The sequence below is a fragment of the Chlorocebus sabaeus genome, chromosome 11, assembly GCF_047675955.1.
Source record: "Chlorocebus sabaeus isolate Y175 chromosome 11, mChlSab1.0.hap1, whole genome shotgun sequence".
NCBI lineage: Eukaryota > Metazoa > Chordata > Mammalia > Primates > Cercopithecidae > Chlorocebus > Chlorocebus sabaeus.
Genome location: NC_132914.1, coordinates 104,043,730 through 104,065,470, shown reverse-complemented (window position 1 = coordinate 104,065,470; position 21,741 = coordinate 104,043,730). Strand labels below are relative to the sequence as shown.

The 21,741-nt window shown below is 37.5% G+C and overlaps 1 protein-coding gene across 10 annotated transcripts in view; it reads right to left on the bottom strand.

Annotated features, from left to right (window-relative positions):
• RIC8B (RIC8 guanine nucleotide exchange factor B) overlaps positions 1-21,741 on the bottom strand; it is a 115,647-nt gene that overhangs the window by 6,615 nt on the left and 87,291 nt on the right. For 3 of the 10 annotated variants that reach the window (XM_008004533.3, XM_008004534.3, XM_073021062.1), the window contains 2 exons: positions 21,470-21,614; positions 10,660-10,779 (listed from right to left, as the gene is read on the bottom strand). In XM_008004533.3, coding sequence (XP_008002724.1) covers positions 10,660-10,779; positions 21,470-21,614 — 265 coding nt within the window. Of the gene's footprint in view, positions 1-1,764; positions 1,938-2,585; positions 2,725-7,081; positions 7,183-10,659; positions 10,780-21,469; positions 21,615-21,741 lie in introns of all 10 variants that reach the window. The other 7 variants (XM_008004538.3, XM_037996586.2, XM_073021063.1 and 4 more) reach the window with 5 other exon arrangements.

Sequence of the window (21,741 nt, the reverse complement as noted above, 5' to 3'; positions counted from 1 at the left end):
TGATAAATGACCTGGTTGGGTTTAATTTATAATCTTGGACTATTTCATTTGCAATCTGTTGTATCTAGATCAGCAAGATGTGGACAAAGAATGGGAAGCTTTAATGAACACCACAGAAATATTCCTTCACCAGTCGTATGGACTATGCACATGTGGGAGGGACACAGGAGGAGACAGGGATGCTGACCACAGGCTCCTTGCAGTAGGTGGACTCAGAGGCCAGACTGTAATGGCAGTGATGGACATGGATTCACAGGGAGAAAGGCATCCCAGAAGCAGAAGAATTAGTCAAGCAGAGGCACAGAAGCAAGAGTTAGTTGTGTGCAGGGACTGGCAAGCAGGCTGGCTCGGCTGAGATAAAGGAAAAAAAAACAAAACAAAACTCAAAAGAGATGAGGTATAAAAGAGGATTTGAATGGAGACCTTGAATCCTAGGCTGACAAGTCTGGACTTGAGTACAAAGGTATTCTTGTTTTCTATTTCAAGAGCGCCCCCTTGCCCCCCACTTCTAAGGATATTAAAAATAACTGTCATTACAAAGCTGGAAAGCTATGAAATACTACTGCTCTGATATTTTAAAAAGAGAATGTTTATACTTTACTCAATTTTCATATCCCTATGTGTCTAGCACAGTGCCTTGCAGATAGCAGATCCTCAATAAGTGTTTGTGAGTTAAATTTAGTTGTGCTTGATATTATCTTTCATTTTCCTGAAGAGAAAAGGTATGGTGTCTAATGGGACTCCTAATGACTAAACCATGAAGAAAAAAGCTAAATCTCTGGGTACAGAGTCACATTCATCACCAAGATTTACAGGGTTAGAAACAGAATTAACATTCCACAGGAAATTCTGTATAATGCTTTCCAGAGATTTCTTGTTCTCTACTAGACTGTGAGCAACTTGAGGGCAGAGTCCATGTCTTCTCAGGCTGTGATTTGCCAGTATCTAGTACAGAACACAGCACACAGCAGGTGCTCAATAAACATGGCATAAGTGGAGACCATTTGTCAGGAGTCATTTTCATGTTATTTTAACTGTAATTATTTTCCTGATGAATTAATATCATCAGGTATTCTGACAGTTCAGCAGAAGTCAAGCCCCCATTTCACCAGACAGCCTGGAATTCCCAACCATTAACTGGTATAGACTAGGCTTCTTCCATATGGGGCATCGGAGGAACTAGATTCTGGTCTCAGATGTTCCACTGACTTGCTAGGTGTCCTTGGGCAGGTCACTTGCCTCTCTGGGCTTGAGTCTCCCCATCTATAAAGTGAGTGGTTGGACAAGATGATCCCCAATATTCTACACTAATTTCAAGAGGCTAAGTGTTGGGCTATAAAATAATTTTGATCTATTTAAAAAGCTGCTAGGTTTTTAAAGATACTCAAACTCATTATTACTAAGCCTTTGTTTCTAATGCAGATATTCTAAACCTAAGAGTCAAACACAGCATCCTACCAAATTGTCACAGACATACACCGAGACCAAAGCCCTTTCTGCAAGACTACCAGCATATGATTAAAATGATTACAAAGGGAAACCAAAGCAATGGCAAGTGCTACAAAAAAGGATCCAAATTCAATCATGGCCCTCAATAAACAGGCCATTTCATAAAGAGTTACTGGTCCTAAATTATGAAGGTCCTATCTAAAAAGGATGGCTATGTGTCAGATATATGTATATCATGGCAAAACGGAGATACTGTATATTGACATGTGTATCAGGATTAAGATATTCACATAGCAACAACTCCTTCATACTTACCTTCAATGCTACACACAGGCCTTAACACAAGTTAAGACTGCCCTCGTATCAAAAAGTACAGTGATGTCTACTGGATAAAGAGCCCATTCTAGGCACTGTGACAGTATCATGGCGGGCTTCTCATCTGATCAGGCATCTGGCCAGGGAAGAGATAAGCCTCCAAGAATGTTCAACTGGAACGAAACATCATTTAGAAATTTGATCTTACTAAACGATAAGGAACCATAATCTACAAAGGCTTGGCCAGGCAAGAGGACACAGATAAAGCACGTCCAAGAAAGGAAACCCTATTTTGCCCCAGCCTAACCCTTGGGACTGCTAATGGAAACCAAAAAAATAATTTCTTAAAGAGCTAGGGATGGGAGATACGGAATTTACACCATATTTAAAATATTCTGGTCTGGTTTTTTTTCCAGATATATTTTAACATTTTCCTGAGCCACCATTTCCCTATAAGTATGGTATACTCTGGGATGCCTGGGCTTATATGACTTCTCAGAACCTTAGAGAAGGTTCTGCTTTTTAGGGCTTCTGGTTCCTATACGACTCTTTCCCCCAAAAATGACAGTGCAAAATTGGGGTTCAGATACTAACATACCCAATCGCACATTATAGAATAGGTCAGACGTGTATGTGTATAAAACACCTTACTTGACCTGAAAGCAAGAGAATACTCTTGCCCACAGCACATGTTTTTGTGCAATACAAACAAAACATTCAATTCAAGTGTACTTGTTGAAAAACAGGACATAATTAAGCAGTTGGTAAAATGCATTCTTGTTTCCCACTTGCAGATCTCCCAAGAGTCCCTTCGAATTTACCTATACGAGTTTCAGCTTCCCGCTTGCCACTTAGCTTGATAACGACTCAAAAATCATTCCCTTGTTTTCAAGGGCTCTTCTTTCTTGTCTGCTCTGTGTACTACAGGGCAGTATTGACACATGGAATTAATGACAGGGTCTGTAATGAAACAACAGTCATGCAAACACCAGTCTGCTCTTTTGATAAAACAGCATGTTAGAGACCTATTCACCTCCCTCTAATTGAGTACTGCATAATAGTTCCGATCCTTTTATGTAACATATTTTGTTCTATGATTAGAAAAGAAGAAAAGGGGGGGAAACATATGAGGCATTGCTTCCTTCAATCACCCCCTGATTAATTCTCTGTTTTTAATGAGGGCGGCTGCTATTTAGGCAGGTTCTGTTACATACTTGTTTTGTTGACTTCTGTACAATGTATAACAAAACCCAAGACCGGATAATTGGGAACCATTTCTTAGGCACAGGATTCCTGCTCTTAATGTAAGGTTGACTTGGAAAATAAAGAATCCTGACATTTTAAATTAGCCATTTCATATTTAATTCCTTTTCACATTTGAAAGACGGGATGATAAATTAGTATATAAATAAAGCATTTTAATTAACATAGAGCTTTTCAAAAAATGCCTGTTAAAATGGATGGAGCCTGTGATAGCCCTGAGAAGGAAGCTCTCTAGTTCTTTTAAAGTCTGGGAGTGCATCTTATATCAAGATTTCAGCATCACTGGAATAGTTCATAATCCACTGAAGTATAACGGGTTTCCCAATAACTTGTGATATTCTTATAAATGTTTTCACCTCTTTTTTTCTCACAACAATAATATTATAACCTTTGGACTGGTTAACATGTTCAGTTAGATACTGTAAAAGTGTCCTTTAGGCTTGAACCTGGATCCTTCATCTCTCATCTAATGACTTCCCAGGGCTGACTGGTTATACTGATCTTTCACTAAGCCACTGACTCAGTAGGAATGACTGGTATGGTAGCTTTTCCATAGCAAATTTGAGGTCTAGGCTACATCTATGAAAGGATTCAGAGATCCTTCCCTCAGCCCTCATCACTGTGCTTTGGGATTGGGTACAACTGGGAAAGTAAAATATGCAACATAAAAATATTGTTACCCAAGGCAAATGGATATGGCGTACGGTCCCCACATCACTATGTCTTTCCACTTTATAAAGGTAATTGGGAATTGTCTAAACCAGGGGTGTCCAGTCTTTTGGCTTTCCCGGGTCACATTGGAAGAAGAACTGTCTTGGGCCACATAAAATACACTTAACACTAATGATGGCTGATGAGCTTAAAAAAATTGCAAAAACATCTCATAATGTTTTAAGAAAGTTTATTAACTTGTGTTGGGCCGCATTCAAAAGCGCCCTGGGCTGCGGGTTGAACAACTTTGGTAAATAGTCCCATAGGGAAGCCTTTTTTAAGTTAGGTTTTATTAATGTGATCACATGTATGAAAATTTGTCAGAAGAGCCATAATCATTCTCTTTTAAAAAACAATTTAAAAACCTTGTATTAACATAGAATCATAGAAATTTTACTTGTTTCCTTTATAAAGCTTTGCTTTTTGTGTTTTAAAATATGAGCTATTTATTTAGCATTTGACCTGATACCTACGAAGAGCTCAACTATGGAATGAAAAAGCAGTAATGCGTGTCCTCTAAATCTCAGTTCTCTTCTAAGGTAAATATGCTTATTATCTGTCTTTTGTGTTTTTCATTTATTTAAAATTTAGAATGTCTTACTTAAAAATAATCAGACAACTTTTGAGAGCTGTTGGTAATTTCTCACAATAGCACACAATCTGGAGTCTCAAGACTGAGAACTGGACTTGGGTTAGTCACTTAATCTTTGGTGCATTTAATCCTTAAAAAAATACCTGATGCTATTTAATTCACAGGGCTGTTTTAATAATCAATGGAGATAATGTATACGGAAGCATTTTTTAAACCTTAAAGCACTATATAAATATTAGTTGGTTTTTTTTTTTTTAATCACTGTTCACATTTCTGTTAGATCACATGCAAAGCTTCTAAAAATCTGGCACCCACCTCACAGTAAACAGCATGGTTAAGAAAATACAGAGAAAAAGAGATCAGGTATAGTACTAGAAGAACAAAGTTCAGTTTTATCTTTAAGTGGTTTAAAAAATTATTTCTTGGTAATTTACAGAATTTTTCTACTCTGTTGTCCAAATTAACAAAATAAATATTAATAAGAGGTCAGCATGCCAACTGACACTGTTGAATAAAGAGGTAGAAACAGAAGTTCTTAATGCTCTTCCCAATAAGGAAGACTTAAAAGTTAAAGAATGAGGAGAACTAAGAGCAAACAGCCAGTGGAGATGATTCTTATTTGATGTTCCTCTACTAGTCAAAACCCATTTCAGACAGTACTTTAACCAAGAGCTCAAAGTAGTTATTCCCACTACAGATCTGAAGAACAATGACTACAAATAGGCAACACAAAGGTAGGATGGCATCCTACTTAGAGGTGTCTAGCCACTGGAAAGGTCCTATGTAACCTAAGGATAGATAATATCAAGCTTCTCAAATTAATCCTCCCCTGACACCTTAAGGATATATTAATTTAGCTGGATCCAAGTCCTCTTAATTCAATTTCCAAGCAACCTTACAGTGTATTTTAATGAGGTAGAACAGCACTGTCTAATAAAAATATAACGTAAGCCACAATGTAAGCCAAATATATGTACTCTTAAATGTTCTAGTAGCCACATTGAAAAAGAATAGGTAAAATTAATATTTTATTTAACCCAATCTATCAAAAATATTATCATTTCCATATGTAATCCATATTTAAAAAATGAGATATTTTCCTTTTTTTGTGCTAAGTCTCTGAAATCTAGTGAGTATTTTACAGTGATAGGACATCCCAATTTGGACTAACGTCATATATAGCTGTGGTTACCAGACTGGACAGGGTAGATCTAAAGAATTTTCTGATGAAAACAAGATTTTTATATTTTCCTATCTATAATAGATCTTATAATGCTCTAAAAATTAGAACATGTGTATGAAATGTATCTGAAAAGCATTTTCTTGACTAACTTATCACAAAGGTAGGTGTAATCACAGTCGTTGATATTTTTGTAAGGAGAGTAAAATAACTTATTCATAAGAAAAAACTATGTTATTTTTTGGTTATAAACTACCTATCTCAGCCTTAGTTTAAAAATAATCTTTTGATTAAAGGGAACTAATCTTACATCTAGTGCCTGCATTTATTTTAAAAGTCATGTTCCAAATAGTACACAATGACTGGCAAAAACAAAACAAAACAAAACAAAACACTTATTGGCTAAGGAGTAAGAAAAGGAAGAAATGGTAGAATAATTATCTTTATATAAATTTTAAAACATAAATTTTGATGGCAGAATATATAAGCAAAAAGGCAATGTATCTTGTTAGACAGTGATGGGATAAGGTTGAATAGAGGATTAATTAGCTCTGGTTCCAATTTAGAAACTAAAGGGGATTAGAGAAGTCAAAACAAAACTGTAACTTGAAATATTATTTCCCTTGGTTAGTTTAAGCTTAAGCCAGTCAATGCTCTCTCTTTTCTAGACGAGGCACCATTATTATACACAAGTTGTGTGCGATAGCTAAGGCAAATGAAATTGTATTAGGCACAGTGGGCTTGCTTTAACTACACAATTCCCATTCAGATCTCCTGCTTGAGTTGCAGGGGCTTATTTTTTCCGAAGTCAGGGAAGGAAAGAGGAGGTGAAGGGGCAGGCAAATTTCATCCGCTTTTCCATCTCTGCCCCCACATTAAAAATGTCAAATCACGCTTTCTATAATTTCACACCTCAGGCCTTACATGTTTATATTTGATAAATATTACCATTATCATTCTATATTAAAGGAATTATGGACCCCAATATTTAAATAAGCCAGTCATGGCTCAAAGTACTTTCTGGAATTCCTTTCTAGCCCTGAATTTTATGACATCTGGCCAAAAAATAGAACTGACAAAGTATACTTTAAAGTCTTAAACCATGTAAGTATTTTAAAGCTAAAAACTGCCCTTCAAATTTGGGGATCAGCTATTTTCATTATTTCATCATCACATACTGTGGAAACCACAGGATACAAGGCACTGTACTAGCTAGACATGATGGGATTTATAGGGTTCAGATTCTTTTCCAACTCTTTAGACCTCTAGGTGCACTGCCAATCCCCTTATCTACATCTATCACAAATATAATCCTTATACTAAAAAAAAAATCACTTGGAATACTCAAGTCAGTTCGTATTCAATGGGAAGAAAATATCTGAGCACTAATCTCTCCAATATCTCTGGAGATCTAGCTGAGAGAAAGCTGCTAAGGTGGTGAGCTCTTTGAGGCAGCAGCTATGTCCAGCATGGAGGCAAAAGAGAAATGTAAGTTTAACTTTTACATTGGTGGTTTTATAATTTTGGTAGTGAATAACAGCTATACCCTACACCAGGCTCAGTAACAGTACCTGGCATGACCAACCTTAGTCATCATCACTTTGGTAAGTGCTTTGGCACGGGCCACTGTTGCTAACCACCATCCTGGTGCAGGTCCTTCACATCTGCTCTCCTATGGATGGAAAAAAGGAAGTGTCTAGTGTCCATTCATTGGCCACATCACCTCCAACCCTATCCTTTACTCACATGCCTTTCAATTCAGGTGCAGGAGAAAACCATTTCATTTTTGAGAAGGAAAGTTAATCAGACAAAGCTATGGTACACTCTTAGCACAATAAAGACTTGTTTGAATGCAGAACGTCCTAGAGTGAAAGGGAGGGAACTAACCAATAGTACAATGCCGACAGGGTGATTAGGAAGGGTTCTGGCAAACACTCACTATAACAGACAGACACAGTAGCACAGTGGACAGAGCAAAGGTCTTGAGTTCTGGAAAATGAAGGTCTAGTCTCACTTTTTTAAAATGAAACTAGAAAGAGAATGTATGTGAAAGTGTTTTATAAACTGTTAAAAGGAAATGCAGTTTCATCAGTTATTAGCTTGGAAATGCTTTGGGCAATTCTTTGGTACTTGCTTTCCCCAATGATAAATCTGATAACATACTAATCAAATAATGATAAAACCACCTGAGCTCTTTAGAAGAAATAAGTAGTATGTGACTATCCAAGACTTATGAACAAGATTAAATTTCTCTCCACCTGGAATGAATGGTCATTTTTCCATTTTTCGATTAAATACATCAAAATTCTAGGATCAGCACAAATGCTAGCTTTCCTGTGAAACAGTCCCTGAATCATCCAGACAGAATGAACTACTCCTTTTCCTGGGTGCTTACAGTTCAACATAGACCTCATTTTGTCATTATTTCCTTCTACCTTGTATTTTAGACTAGATTCCAGTCATTTCTTCCACTAGAATTTGAGTTTTCCAAAGGCAGAGACTGTCACATTCTCCTCTGAATCTTCCTCAGCTTCCTAGCACGATGCCTTGCACAGAGTAGCTGCTTAGTAAATGTTCCCTGAATTGTACTGACTTTAGTCTATTTTGGCTTTATGGCATCTTTTTTACCTCAAAAAAAAAAAAGTGGAAAGAGAGAAGAAACTTAAGACTAATGAGGAATATAGCACAAAAGACATGTAAGACGCAAAAAGAATGACTTCATTCTTTGCATTACTGCTTTGGAATGCCCACTGCTGATCTTTATACAGTTTTGTCATTGATTGTATTTAGTGAGAGCAAACGTTAGAAAGCACACAAAGGCAGACAATGTAAAACGCCCAACACACGTCATGCAAAAATTCTGTATGATTTGAACTATTCTCAAGGTTGCCTTTTGTTTCAACTTTAATGGCAAAATTGGTACCATCAAAGCCAACATAAGACATATTTGCTCTGCTTTAAACATGCAAAAATCAGTGTCACCTTCAGTTGGGCATCTGCTGGGTATTTCCGGATAAGTAGGCATCTTCTTTGAGGCATAGTTTAAATCAGGTGGCAGCTTGGGTATTTCAGACTTGACATTTGTATATTTATTTGTTGGCAGCTTCTAAAATATGTGGATTCCCCTGAGATTAAAAGGAGAAGGACCTAGCACCTTTGTTTTCTATGCCTACGGTAGAGATGCCTTATGAAATGGTAGTGCCTCTATTAGTAAGCCAAGTATCTCGATTATATTGTGTAATCTTAGGCAGCTATTTCTTCTATCTTCCATTTCCCTATCTTGGAGTTTACTCATCCAGGGTAGATGGCCCAGTTAAATAGCATTTGTGTTAAGCTTTAAATGTCATGTTGTTGTGTTCTACTCAGGTCCTTGCTAACCCTTCCTCTCCAGTTTCTACCAGATGGACTCTGTTGGTTCTTTTTTTTTTTTTTTTTTTTTTTTTTGAGATGGAGTTTTGCTCTTATGTGCCCAGACTGGAGTGCAATGGCACGATCTCGGTTCATGGCAACCTCTGCCTCCCGGGTTCAAGCAATTTTCCTGCCTCAGCCTCCTGAGTAGCTGGGATTACAGGCATGTGCCACCACGCCCAGCTAAATTTGTATTTTTAGTAGAGATAGGGTTTCTCCATGTTGGTCAGGCTGGTCTTGAACTCCAGGTGATCCGCCTGCCTTGGCCTCCCAATGTGCTGGGATTACAGGCATAAGCCACTGCGCCCGGCCCAACTCTGTTGGTTCTTATCCTGTTGTTTTTATACCCCTGTGTTTCATTAGCTACATCAGCTCCTTTTGGAAGTGGCCAAGCACACATCTTCTCTTTATATATTCATTTTGATCTTATTCTGCCTCCTATAGGTTTGCCCTATCAGTATCTTCTCTGTGACTATTAATCCCTTCTGGGGGGGAACATTTATGTTCTATACAAAGGTATGGAGAATGTAATTTGCAAACAGGTAACAATGTCTTTTGAAGACTGTGAGCATAGTCAGTTAGCTATAAATTCTAACCTCCTTGAGAAAGGATGAAAATTTAAAAGGGCTAGCTGGAAGTTACTGAGTTCTAGTCCTATTAGCTTTGTCGATAATTAAGCTATTCATTCCTAAACAACTTCTACCACATTGTCAGCATCATAATCTGCAGCGTGGATAAATATCCATACTTGTCACACTCCCCATGTCAGTCTCTTGTTCTTGTCCATTTCTACCCTAAGCCTCTGCTGTGCCCTTAATCTCTGCTTGTTTCTGTGTTCCACCTTTCCCTTTCATGGTTGGCTTTCTGGCTTTTCCATTCCAATGGCTCCTCCTTTTGACTGAGGGATACTAGCCTTTACATGGTTACTATGAAAAAGGAGATGGCCAGAAGAAATTCATCTTTAAGTGGCAGCTGCCACCAACACACAGAAGCATTCATTCAAGATGGCTTAAAGAAGATAGTAGCTCAATGTATGACTAGAAAATAGAGTGATTCAGCCAAGTATGAAAGGAATTATTTTCTAATAACTCCTCCAAGATGACTAGTTGCTGATTAGTATATACTTGATTTAATTATTTTCAAAACTGGTTATTTTTGAAGGGGAAGGAGGTGTGAAGCAAGAGGGGAAGGGGAGTTTTTTTTTTTTTTTTTAGAACTCCTAATTAGTACAAATCCCTGTTTTCAGAAAATCCTTCATTTGAGCTATTTCTTTTCACTTTTTCTTATTGGGTGCATGACATTTTAGAATTCTTGGTTTCAGCAGCAACCCAAAAAGGCATAATTGCAAACTTACACATCAAAAATGAAAAAATAAAAGCATCATGATTTGAAACAAAAACTAAAACAGGCTAAAACAAAAATACAAGCGGCAGCAAAATCACTGAAACTAACTCACAGCATCTTTTTGAAGACAGGGAGGTTAGTTTGTTAATTATTACAGTGCTCTGGTAGTTACTATCTTAGCTTTGAGAGTTTAAATGTTTAGGAATGCACATCCAGAAGCGGCACATGTAGAAAAACCGTGGTAGCCAAGAGCTATCTGAACTACTGCTGCCTGGGCCACCCTATTCCAATCAACATGGATTTCCAGAGTTGCTGTTCTATGGTAACTCTCAGTGAGAGAGACAAAGAAATAGACCATTTTTAGAAACCAAGCAAAAAATGGATGGGAATACAATACCTGGAAAGTTTATCAAGCATGTTGACAAGTTTCATGGCTTCATATTCTTTTTGTTCTTCTGTCATTTCATCTATGGGGTTTGGCATTGGTTCCTCTAAATGACCAGTGATAAGATTAATGCTATAAAAAGAAAAAAAAGTTATGCTGTATGTTTTAAAATTATGCTCTTTCTATACTTTTCTGGTCCAACTTTTAAGTGATAATAAGAAAGAGTATAATAGCCAAAAAATTGGCAATGATTTCAATTTTATGGTATAGAACTGACATAGGAATTTTTAAAAATGGACTTTTCCACTAATTTGCTTTGGGAAATGGGCTATACTTTTTTTAAAAAATAAAACTCTCTTGCCAACTTTTGTTTTTTTTAAAGACATGGTTGCTTTTTAAAAATACAAAATTTGATTAGTGCCGTTAGGATAAATATCCGCGGATGCACAGCTTATCCATTAATCCTAAGGCGACACATGATTTCAGGGAAGAAGAAATGATGAAATCCATTTTGTGATACAGCATAAAACAAACATCAAAAAAATTGGAAAAATGATGACAGAGAGGCTACAATCTGAAAATGAAAGCATGCCAATTTATAATCTCAGGAAATTAGTCCATTAGTGAGACCACAGAGGGCAATGAGTGTTTAAATAATAAAAGATAAAGCAGAAGAACAATTTTAATTAGTTTGATCTGGCCTAGATAAAAAAAGGGATGAAATCTAGCCTACCAAGAGACAGGTATATCATCCTGGCTTTCTGGAAATAGATTTAATACAGTACTTAAAATGAATACTTTGCATAAATTTTGTATGAGGTTATACTACTAAACAAACTATTCTCTCAGAGAAAAGCCATACTTTTTTTTTTTTTTGAGGACAGGAAATAAAAGATAACTCTTTAAATGGCTCCTAAATATCTACAACAAACATTTTTCTGGAGAAGCAGACAAGAGATTACAGTATCTTATACCAGCCAAGTACATATTGTTTTTTTGTTTTTGTTTGTTTTGATGGAGTCTCGCTCTGTCACCCACGTTGGAGTGCAGTCGCACAATCTCGGCTCACTGCAACCTCCGCCTCCCGGTTTAAGTGATTCTCCTACCTCAACCTCCAGGGTGGCAGGGATTACAGGCACGTGTCACCATGCCTGGCTAATGTTTGTATTTTTAGTAGAGATGGGGTTTCACCATATTGGCTTGGCTAGTCTCAAACTCCTGAGCTCAAGTGTTCCTCCTGCCTCAGCCTCCTGAAGTGCTGGGATTACAGCCATGAGCCATGGCACCTAACGGGGATAGTTTGTTTTTAATGATCAAATTAAATATTCCTGCAAATAGCAATTGCTAATAAATTGCCTTCTAGGGTCTATGAACATAAATGCTTTCAGAAGCCAGGCGTTCAAGATAAGCAAGTGAGTGAGTGGGTCAAATATACATAATGTGGAGTGTTGGGAGATTGGGATCAACTGGAAAACAGTGCCCAGTTTAAATTAAAAAAAAAAAAAAAAGATTCTGGCCAAGACAAAGACACAGTGATTAATTAAATCTTCTGGTAGCCAGCTTGCAAAACCCTGTTTGAGACTTTCAGTTGGGCAAGTTACTTTCTTTACTGACCAGCGCTTTTCTCATTTGGGGTAAAGGCTAGCTTACTACATACTGTTATCTATTACTATTAGATTTACTTTTCTTTTCTACCTTCCTCAGAGGCTGCATGACATACTGATTCTTATGGAAGGATTCAGTGCTCAACACCCTCGAAAACCTGATTCAAAACCTATCTTGCCATTCTTGCATAAGACCTACATCTAGAGTCATGCTTAAAAAAAAATTTTCCCCCATTAGAAACCCAATATATAAAATAGACAAAAGTGAACTGCTCAGGCAAAAAGGAGATGGGAATAGTTAAGTAGATGGGTGTAGAGTCCCTTTATTTGTCCCCTACCCACTTGTTTCCTCTTAAGGTACTTTCAAAGGTTCTGGGGCAACCTGAAAACCCATACCCTTGTCATTTATTTCTAGCCTTGGCTGTACATTAGAATCACTTGAGAAACTTTAAAAAAAAGCTTGGGCGACAGAGCGAGACTCCATCTCAAAAAAAAAAAAAAAAAAAAGCTTGGGCCTCACCTTAGACCAACTAAATTGGTGTGCGCGCGCGCGCGCAAGTGTGTGTGTGTGTGTCTAGAGTACCTGCTTTAGACACTCATTGTGTGCTATTTCCTCTGTTTTCAGGTGCTCATGAAAGAAGAGAAAAAGGCCTCCAGTTAGAGGCCATCAACAAAAATGCTGAATGGGTCATCGTATTTCCTAAAAGTCAAGAACAAAGAAGACCCAGACAAGGCTTCTGAGAACTATGGAGACGTATCCAGATGCCACACTGAAAATACAACTGACCACCCATCCATTATTTGCTCAGGCATATAACAACACATCTCTTTTCACTGGTTTCTATTCTGCCCCCTGTTAAATTAGAAAAACAACTAGTCTTATAAATGAATAAAGGTGCTTATTATAGATACATACCACTTCCCAAGCAAAGAAAATCAGGCCTCAGAAGAAAGTATACGGGTAGGTAGATGTATTAACTATGTAGATCATGCTTATTTGCCTCTTGAGAGATGGCTTCTCTCCTCAAATTCAATGGAGCTGTGATTTGAAAAATCAGGCCCGTAGGCACTTTTAGGATATAATGACATTTGCACACATGATCACAGGCTTCAGGGAAAAAAAGCATCAGGAGGACACACTGGTAAGCTATGTGGTATTGTGGGCACCACAGCATACAAAGTCACTATATGAATTCCTAGATTAGGACACAATTTGATGGTTTTCTTGGTTCTCTTAAGAGCTTAGTGGAAATTAAGTCTGTTTTCCATAAGGTGACCTGAAGTCCCCTGGCTGCTAAAATGATATAATGGTTTGCTCTGAAATTAGCTACTAAAGTAACACAATTCTTTGCTATCTGAGCATAAAAGCAGCAGCCAGAAATTCATTCTTACAGAGTAAGAACTCTTTTTTTTTTACCCATGGAGTAAAACATTCCAACCCTCCAGTCACTCTAGGGATTTGGGTTTCATTTTTCCCTTTAAAAAGACATTTTCCCCCTGGATATTCCGGAGAATGTAAACAATGCCACAGAAAACACAAGTTAGGGCACTGAAGTACAGTGTACCACTCTATTATGGGAAAAATGCCAGTGTGCTGTGGCAGAAGGCAGACAAACACTCTCTCCTCCCACTCCCCACTTCAAACCAGAGTCTCAGGTAGTTTCCCTACCCAGAAAGGAAGAGAAAACAGGTAATAGTCGCCATGACAACAAAGATGTGAGATTTCATAAAATAGATTACTTTTGGTGGAACAAATACCTCACACCTTTACAACCTCAAATAGTACAGTCTGAGATGCCACAGTCCAGGTTTCAAGATCTTAACACTATGAAATTCTGGAGTTACTTTTATTTCATTCCAAAACTTGGAGTCTTAAGATGTTTTAAGAACACTAATTGTGGCGGACATTTTATTGGGTAATTATATTTACCATGATCTCCTCCACCTTGTCTCTGCTCCCCTGTCCCATTTTCGTAGCACTCTAATCCTACTATTTATGACTTCCAATTAGGTGACAAGAAGTGTCTAAATTCTTATCTGTGGTATTTCATCACAAATTTTGTATAAGACTATTATATGAACTGACAGCAGCTATGGGCCTGGAGACAAAAGGATTAAGACACACTACAAAGGTATGGACAAATGAATGCAGGTATAAAACCTGAACTGTATTTCAAGTCTTTTGCTCTTTCTTCAAATTTTTGTTATCTTTGGCCAACATCAATAGTACTAGGTCATTTAACAAAAAAGATCCATTAAAACTTAATTCAGCTATATGAAAATTAACTTCAATCTCTACAATGTGTGGCTTAAATTTATTCAAAGCATTCTGGTTAAAAAAGGAACTCTAAAGTCAACCTACAGGAGTTGGACAGGTAAGATAAGTGAATAGGATAAGCTGTCAAACCAAAGGAGCTTATACCTCATATGAAGGAAACCACAGCTACTCAGTTCCATCAGCTGGTTGCCATGTAGCATGGAGGCCCTATGTTACCAGAACTTCAAATTTTTCAAAAGAAGTTAGAAATCAAGATTTTCATCTAAAATATCTATGGGATATGTTACTAGAACTTCCATTTTTTCAAAAGAAGTTAGAAATCAAGATTTTCATCTAAAATATCTGAATTCTAAATGTTGGTAAGTAATTAAGTTATTTTAAGGAGCACTGTGTAAAACAAAAAAGCAAAACCACAAACCAAATAACCAATAGTATATGGGGCAAGCCAAACAAAACATACTTGTGGGCTAAATCCAGACAATTTGCAACCTCTACAAAAGGGATTAGGGTTTTTAGGAAAAGGCCAAGACCAGGAAAGAAGGGACAGGCGGGTGGGAAAGGAGATGTTATATGCGAATGAAACTAAAACAACTTTCCAGGGGGGAAAAACCCAGAATACATTGCTCTCCCAAGAAACAATATAAAGAACAAAATGGAAATTTACCATATCTGAATTTTCTTGAATTCCATTCCCTGGCTCCCATTCCTCAACTAGATGTCGAGCTTGATGAGGAAAGGGAACTCAATTTTCTTGGTATCCTAAGGCTGAGGAGGGGCTGACTGACTCAAAAAATTCATTCATCCAACAAAAATTTACTGACTCGTGCCTGTAATCCCAGCACTTTGGGAGGCCGAGGCGGGCAGATCACAAGGTCAGGAGATTGAGACCATCCTGGCGAACATGGTGAAACCTTGTCTCTACTAAAAATACAAAAAAATTAGCCAGGTGTGGTGGCGGGTGCCTGTAGTCCCAACTTCTGGGGAGGCTGACGCAGGAGAATGGCGTGAACCCGGGAGGCGGTGGAGCTTGCAGTGAACCGAGATTGCGCCACTGCACTCCAGCCTGGGCGACAGAGTGAGACTCCGTCTCAAAACAAAAGCAAAACCAAAACCAAACCAAACCAAAACAAAAAAATTTACTGCCTGCCTACTGTGTGCTGGGCACATCTACATGAACAAAAACAGACCAAAACCAAAACCAAAACCCCTCTTCCCTCTTGGAGCTTACTTTTTGGAGGAGAAAACAGACAATGAATGAGTAAGTTATATGGAATGTCAGAAGGTGAATAGCACTGTGAGAAAAAAAGAACAATGTAAAGAAGTATGATATGGAGTGGTAAAGGCAGGAGTGCAGCAACTGTTAACAAGGGCACAGAACACGTGATACCTGAGTAAAGACTTGAAGGCGGTGAGGGAATGAGAGAGAGATGGCAGGTATCTGGAGGACAGGCATTCCAGGCAGAAGGAACAGCAGTCAATAGAAAGGCCTCAGGCAGGAATGTGTCTGCAGAGCCTGACACATAGTAAAGAGGTCAGTGTGGCAATAGTATAGCAAGAAAGGGTGCAAGTATAGCACTGTGAGGACATCTGAACAGCTGACTAGTCTGATTTACATATTATAAGGATCCCACTGACAGTTGTGTTGAGAACAAAATGAAGAGGAACAAAGGTAGAAGCAACAAGGCCCGTGAGAAGGCTATTAAAATGATCCTGGAGAGAGAGATTTTAGCTTGGACCAGAGTGGTAGCAGCGATGGCAAATAAAAAGGGTAATTAGATTCAGAATGTATTATGAAGATAGGACCAGAACTACCTGACAGATGTATGTGAATATTTACCAATTTAGAATGAATCAAATGGATTTTTGGGTTTTCAGGGATATCAGAGTATATACACAGATACATTTTCTTTCTTTTGTTTTCTAGATGCTCTGAGAACAGGGAAGCTATCTGAAGGGCAAACTCATTTCTCTCTTTGATTGGCTTTGAAACAGAATATAGCAGAAGTTAAAATAAGCTCTGACTTCACACCCATTAGGATGGCTATTACTAAAAATCACAAAGACAAACCGCCCCAGAAAAAATAATACTAGTAAGTGTTGTGAGGATGTGGAGAAAAGGGAAACCTTGTACACTGCTGGTGGGAATATAAAATGGTGCAGTTGCTATGTAAAATGGTATGGCAGGCTGGCCACAAAATTAAACACAAGAACTATCTACCACGTGATACAGCACTTCTGGGTGTACACGCAAGAGAGCTGAAAGCAGGGACTTGACAGATATTGGTAGACACATGTTCACCAGCATTATTCACAACAACCAAAAGGTGTATATAAAATGTATATACATATGACGGAATATTATTCAGCTGAAACTGACATGTGCCACAACATGAACAAATCTTAAAGACATTATTCTAAGTGACACGAGCCAGTCACAAAAGAGAAATATTGTATATGATTCCATTTATAGACATTCTTAGATTCTATAGAGACAGAAAGTAAAATGGTGGTTACCAGGAGCTAGAAGGAGGGGAATGTGTACAGAGTTTCACTGGGGACAAGGAAAAACTTCCGAAGAGAGATAGTGGTGATGGTTGCACAACAGTGTAAATGTACTTAATGCTACAAATTTGTTCACTTAAAACTGACTAAAATGGCAAATCTGATGTTACATATTGTATCCCCAAAGTAAAAAGGCAGAGTGAAGAGCACAATAAAACTTGCTTTGCCTACCTCAAAAAACAACAACAAAATTCCCAAAAACCGCAAGCTCTAGAGTCAGGCCGCCTGACCACTTATGAACTGTTTGCCCTGGACAAATTACTCGAATCATTGCCTTTAGTTTTCTCGTCCATAAAATGAGACTAATTCTATCTCAAAGGATTGTTGTGAAGATTATATAATATTTGTCTAGTTCTTAGAAAAGTGCCTGGCACACGTTAAGCACTCAATAAATACCAGCTATTGTTACTAGCATTAGTGAGCCACTTGTGGAGAAATAGGCAACACAGAAGGCCTCGGATGATCCAGGAGGTAAGTTACTCTATTCAGTCAAATCCTTACTATGGAGATGCACATGTAATCTTCATTTTAAAAACCATGCAACAAATAGGTGGTTTTGTGGCGTTTGCTTTAAATTCAGATATATTTTGAAGAGACACCAGTTTCTCAAAATGTCTCCAGTAATTTGAGAATTATCATATAAATGACACACTGATTCTACATAAAAGAAGTAGGGTAAATTATGAAAGCACATCCTAATTCAGGTTTTTGCATTACATTTGCAATGGAAAGAACCAGTATAATATGGTGTCATTCTTTCATTTACTTATCTGATATTTACTATGTATCTACCATGTATTAGCCACATAAATATATACATACTGAATATACATACATACAGGAATACCAAATTGCATCTAGGCAATAAAACAAAAAAGGCCTCCAAATGCCTTTTTAAATTATAGTGCTTTTAAAATATTTCCCATGTCAGGCTGTTTAAGAGTAATAACCTTGACATAAAGGATATAGAAAACTGACAATTGTGAATCTATAGCAAATAAACACTGGAGCAAAGCTCAGTACTGTAGTTAAGCTAATACACTGGCCTCTTTTACCTCTGGTCTTTTAGAACTCTGAATTTAGATACGTTCTATGACTGCTTACAGTAATAGGTTCTAGTTCCTAGAAATGCTATTTTACATAAATATGTCATCACAGCCCAAAATGGGCAAAGAGAAAAACCTTCATGTCCTGGTTTCTGGGTCACTTACTTCAATAAATATTTAATATTAAAAATAAAGAAATTTATAAAGCCCAATATAACGCGACAACTATAAAAAGCCTTGACTGAAGCAGCATAGCAAAATCTTGACAAATAAAAGAAAAAGTATCTTGCCTTGTGCTGAAGAAACTGTTTATACAGCTGGTGGCATAGCTAGAGCTAAGAAAAATATGGTTAAGAAGGAAACACCCCTGAGTTTATTAGTACAATGATTTTAAGCTTCTGGATCTGATTATGAACTAGTGTGGTGTGTTAAGTGTGCAAGGAGTTTCCCTAGGGTTCTGCTCACTTTTGGCCATCTGTTCCTCCTATCCCTCCACAAAGCAGTCTTTTAAAGGCACCTCTTTGGGCCTCTAGATGCCTATGCACCCTGTGAAAGCCAGTTGTCTAAAAGGAGACAAATGTCATTAGACACACATCTTTCAATTGATGTCTAGAATAATGTACAAACCATACCAGCCAGTTATATCACCTTTATAGTCAAGGGACCTCCATTCTCAGAGGCATAAAAGAAACAGGTATAAAAGTTAGAATTTAGAAGTTTGGTTTCCCTTTGACACAGGACTAAAGTTTATCTGAAAACTTTCAACAAACCTGGCTAGACATACACCAAAAATTTATGTGGCATGTAACTCAATTCTATGAGTGTATTTTCTCTAAGTGTGCTAATTGCAGAAAGCCATTTCCAGTCCATTAAATACATTTATTTTGACACAAAAGGCTTTGTTGTGATATTAACTGTCTACCATAGCCTGAATGTAAGCTCCATACAATTCTTGGTTTCAGATTCCAGTAAAGGATTACAGGTTACCTTGGTGCATTAATCAGAATCCACTTAAAGTTTTGACAATGGGACTAGAGACAACTGGATGAAGAGTAAGTTCTCTGCTTCTGCCAACAGTAGCAACTGTTGTGAATAAATGCATCACAAGAAAAGCAGACTGAGATCTTGGGAACTCTGACTGGTGAATGGTATTCGGGGTAGGGGAGTAAGCAATCCTTTCAGATGCTGATTTTATAAGCTTGATTGGTAAAAAATTTTTTACAACAGTTTTTAGGAAACAAGTTCTTTGAGCTCTGTGGATCGCTCCACAGAATGCAAAGGGTACTCCTGCTTGCAAAGGACTTTGTTTACCACCACTTCCATAGAGATCATTTGAACAAATATTTTAAAGTAACATTAAATATCTCACACTTTTTCACTTTAAAGAAGGAAAATTTAAGAGAAAAACAGATGCGAATCTATCAGAAGGGGGGAGATGTGATGCTACTTGAAAAACACATATTTATACTTATAATGAGCAGTGTTTAAGAAATACAACAAATTTCACAACGGTGACTATTCTGACTACACAAACATACCATTCCTATGAATATTACAAGCAAAGTCCAAAGGCTGAAGATTATAATTCGGGATGTAAGGCTTAAGTACAGAAACTTTCCATGACAGACAGCCAAGACAGTAACAATACTAATGTGGCTGTTGATTTCAACAGAAGGTACTTCCTGAAATCTAACATCACTTCTGCAATGTAACATAATTCTATTTTCCTACTGTTATAGTAGCATTCTGGTGCTTGCTATATATATGACCACTACCATTACAGAAGTTCTCTACTAAACAAAATTAACAATACACATTGAGATGCAAAGATATCAACCATCTATGAGTACTCATGAGTTTTAGATCATAGCTGAATGTGTTCACACATCCTGGGATGTAAGAAATGCCTAATGTAATTGCTACTTTCATTTAGAAATATGAAATTTCTCAAGAGGTATATTTTAATGGCTCAAATAAAGAGATATCAATATTAAACTGATAAGGAAATACAGTTTGTAGAATGAAAAAAGCTAGTAAGACTAATTTAGAATGATGACTTCTGTAATTAGGGAAAGAAAGAAGCAAGATTCTTCTATCTTAGCTTCAAATACTTGTCATAGATAGCCAATTGATAATATCTAAATGGTGGCAGTCTTAAGAAAATAGTGCTTAGAGTCATTGCCAGCTTTCCCCCCAAAAACTCTATTTCTAGGACACACTCTATAAGATCCTACTGAGGCTGACGGCATCAGGGATGCTAAAAGTAACATTACCTACTCAGATCTGATTTGCCAAGAAACAGGCCATATATGTCCTGTCTAATTGGGAACTGATCATTTCTTTCACCTTCTGACAACCCATTACTTGCATGTCAACAAGGCACGGCACAATGTATGTTTTTGAAAAGTATCTAACTTTGCAGATAGTCTATCCTCGATCACCTACTGCATGATTCACATCACACTCTAGAAGATGGCCAGCAGAAAACACAGCATGTCAATGTCACCATGTCAAAAGGAAAGAGCATGCTTTTCCAATTTTCAGATGGAAATCTTCAAATGGAACCCAGAAAAAACACAGTTCAAATAACTCCTAATAAGCGGAAACTAAGAATTTACATGGGTTGACGGTTACGAGCGGGATGGAAAGGATGGAGAGGGAATAGGAGGAAGGAGAGGTGGTTTATCTTGGGATAAAAGAGAATAATTATAGTATCTTTAATTTGTAAGCACTGACTCAGAGAAGACTTCACAGAGTCTCTGGTTTGCCTACTTATTGCACTTATGTATCTGTTAGAAGATGAGTCTCCATATGTTTGTTTGATTAAAATTCACTGTGAAGCCAGACTTCTTTTCTTTTGATATTAATGTGTCTTGTTGCACTATTTTATTGACTTATAAAGACTTTTATGCAAGAGGGAGGATCAGAACCTACATTTAGATTTCTGAGAAAGACTAAGCATCAAATCATCAACTTAAATAAGTGGTCTTGGTTATACCTTATAAAATCTCAACCTATGGAAAGGAAAGCAAATAGTAAGCAATAACACTTCTTCAGTACAATCTAAACACACCAGCTCTCTTAGTACTTGGGAGAAGATAATAAGCATGTTGAAAATATCATTTCTTGCATATTAGCTTTCCTCCATCACTTGAAGTCACTCTCTAAGGCACTAGCTATGAAACTGCCTCTAAAAACACCATTAAATGGAAAGCTTCCAAATCCACAAGAGAAAAGAAACACTTGGAAAATGAAAGACAAAGGAAGTAAAAGGCAAATAACAAACTCAAAGGCACAGCCATACTTAGGTGAAAAGAAATTTGATACTATACTTTGGTTTTGCATTTTTGTATTCTTCAGTGTCTGTGTCCTCGTCCTCTGAGTACCAATTATCTCCTCTTCCTCCAGCCAAGAGGCCCCTGGCCGCCAACAGTCCCGCAGCATTCCCATAGCCAGTGTATTTCAGCAGACTATCCACTGCAAAAACAGAATAAGGTTTTAGATAGGAATCCTTGGGTCTTCACCATCATCATCAACCACTCACCAACACAGGAACGCTGAAGATAGACGCTATGGCAGTAAACCTTTAAATTGAGAGATTTTC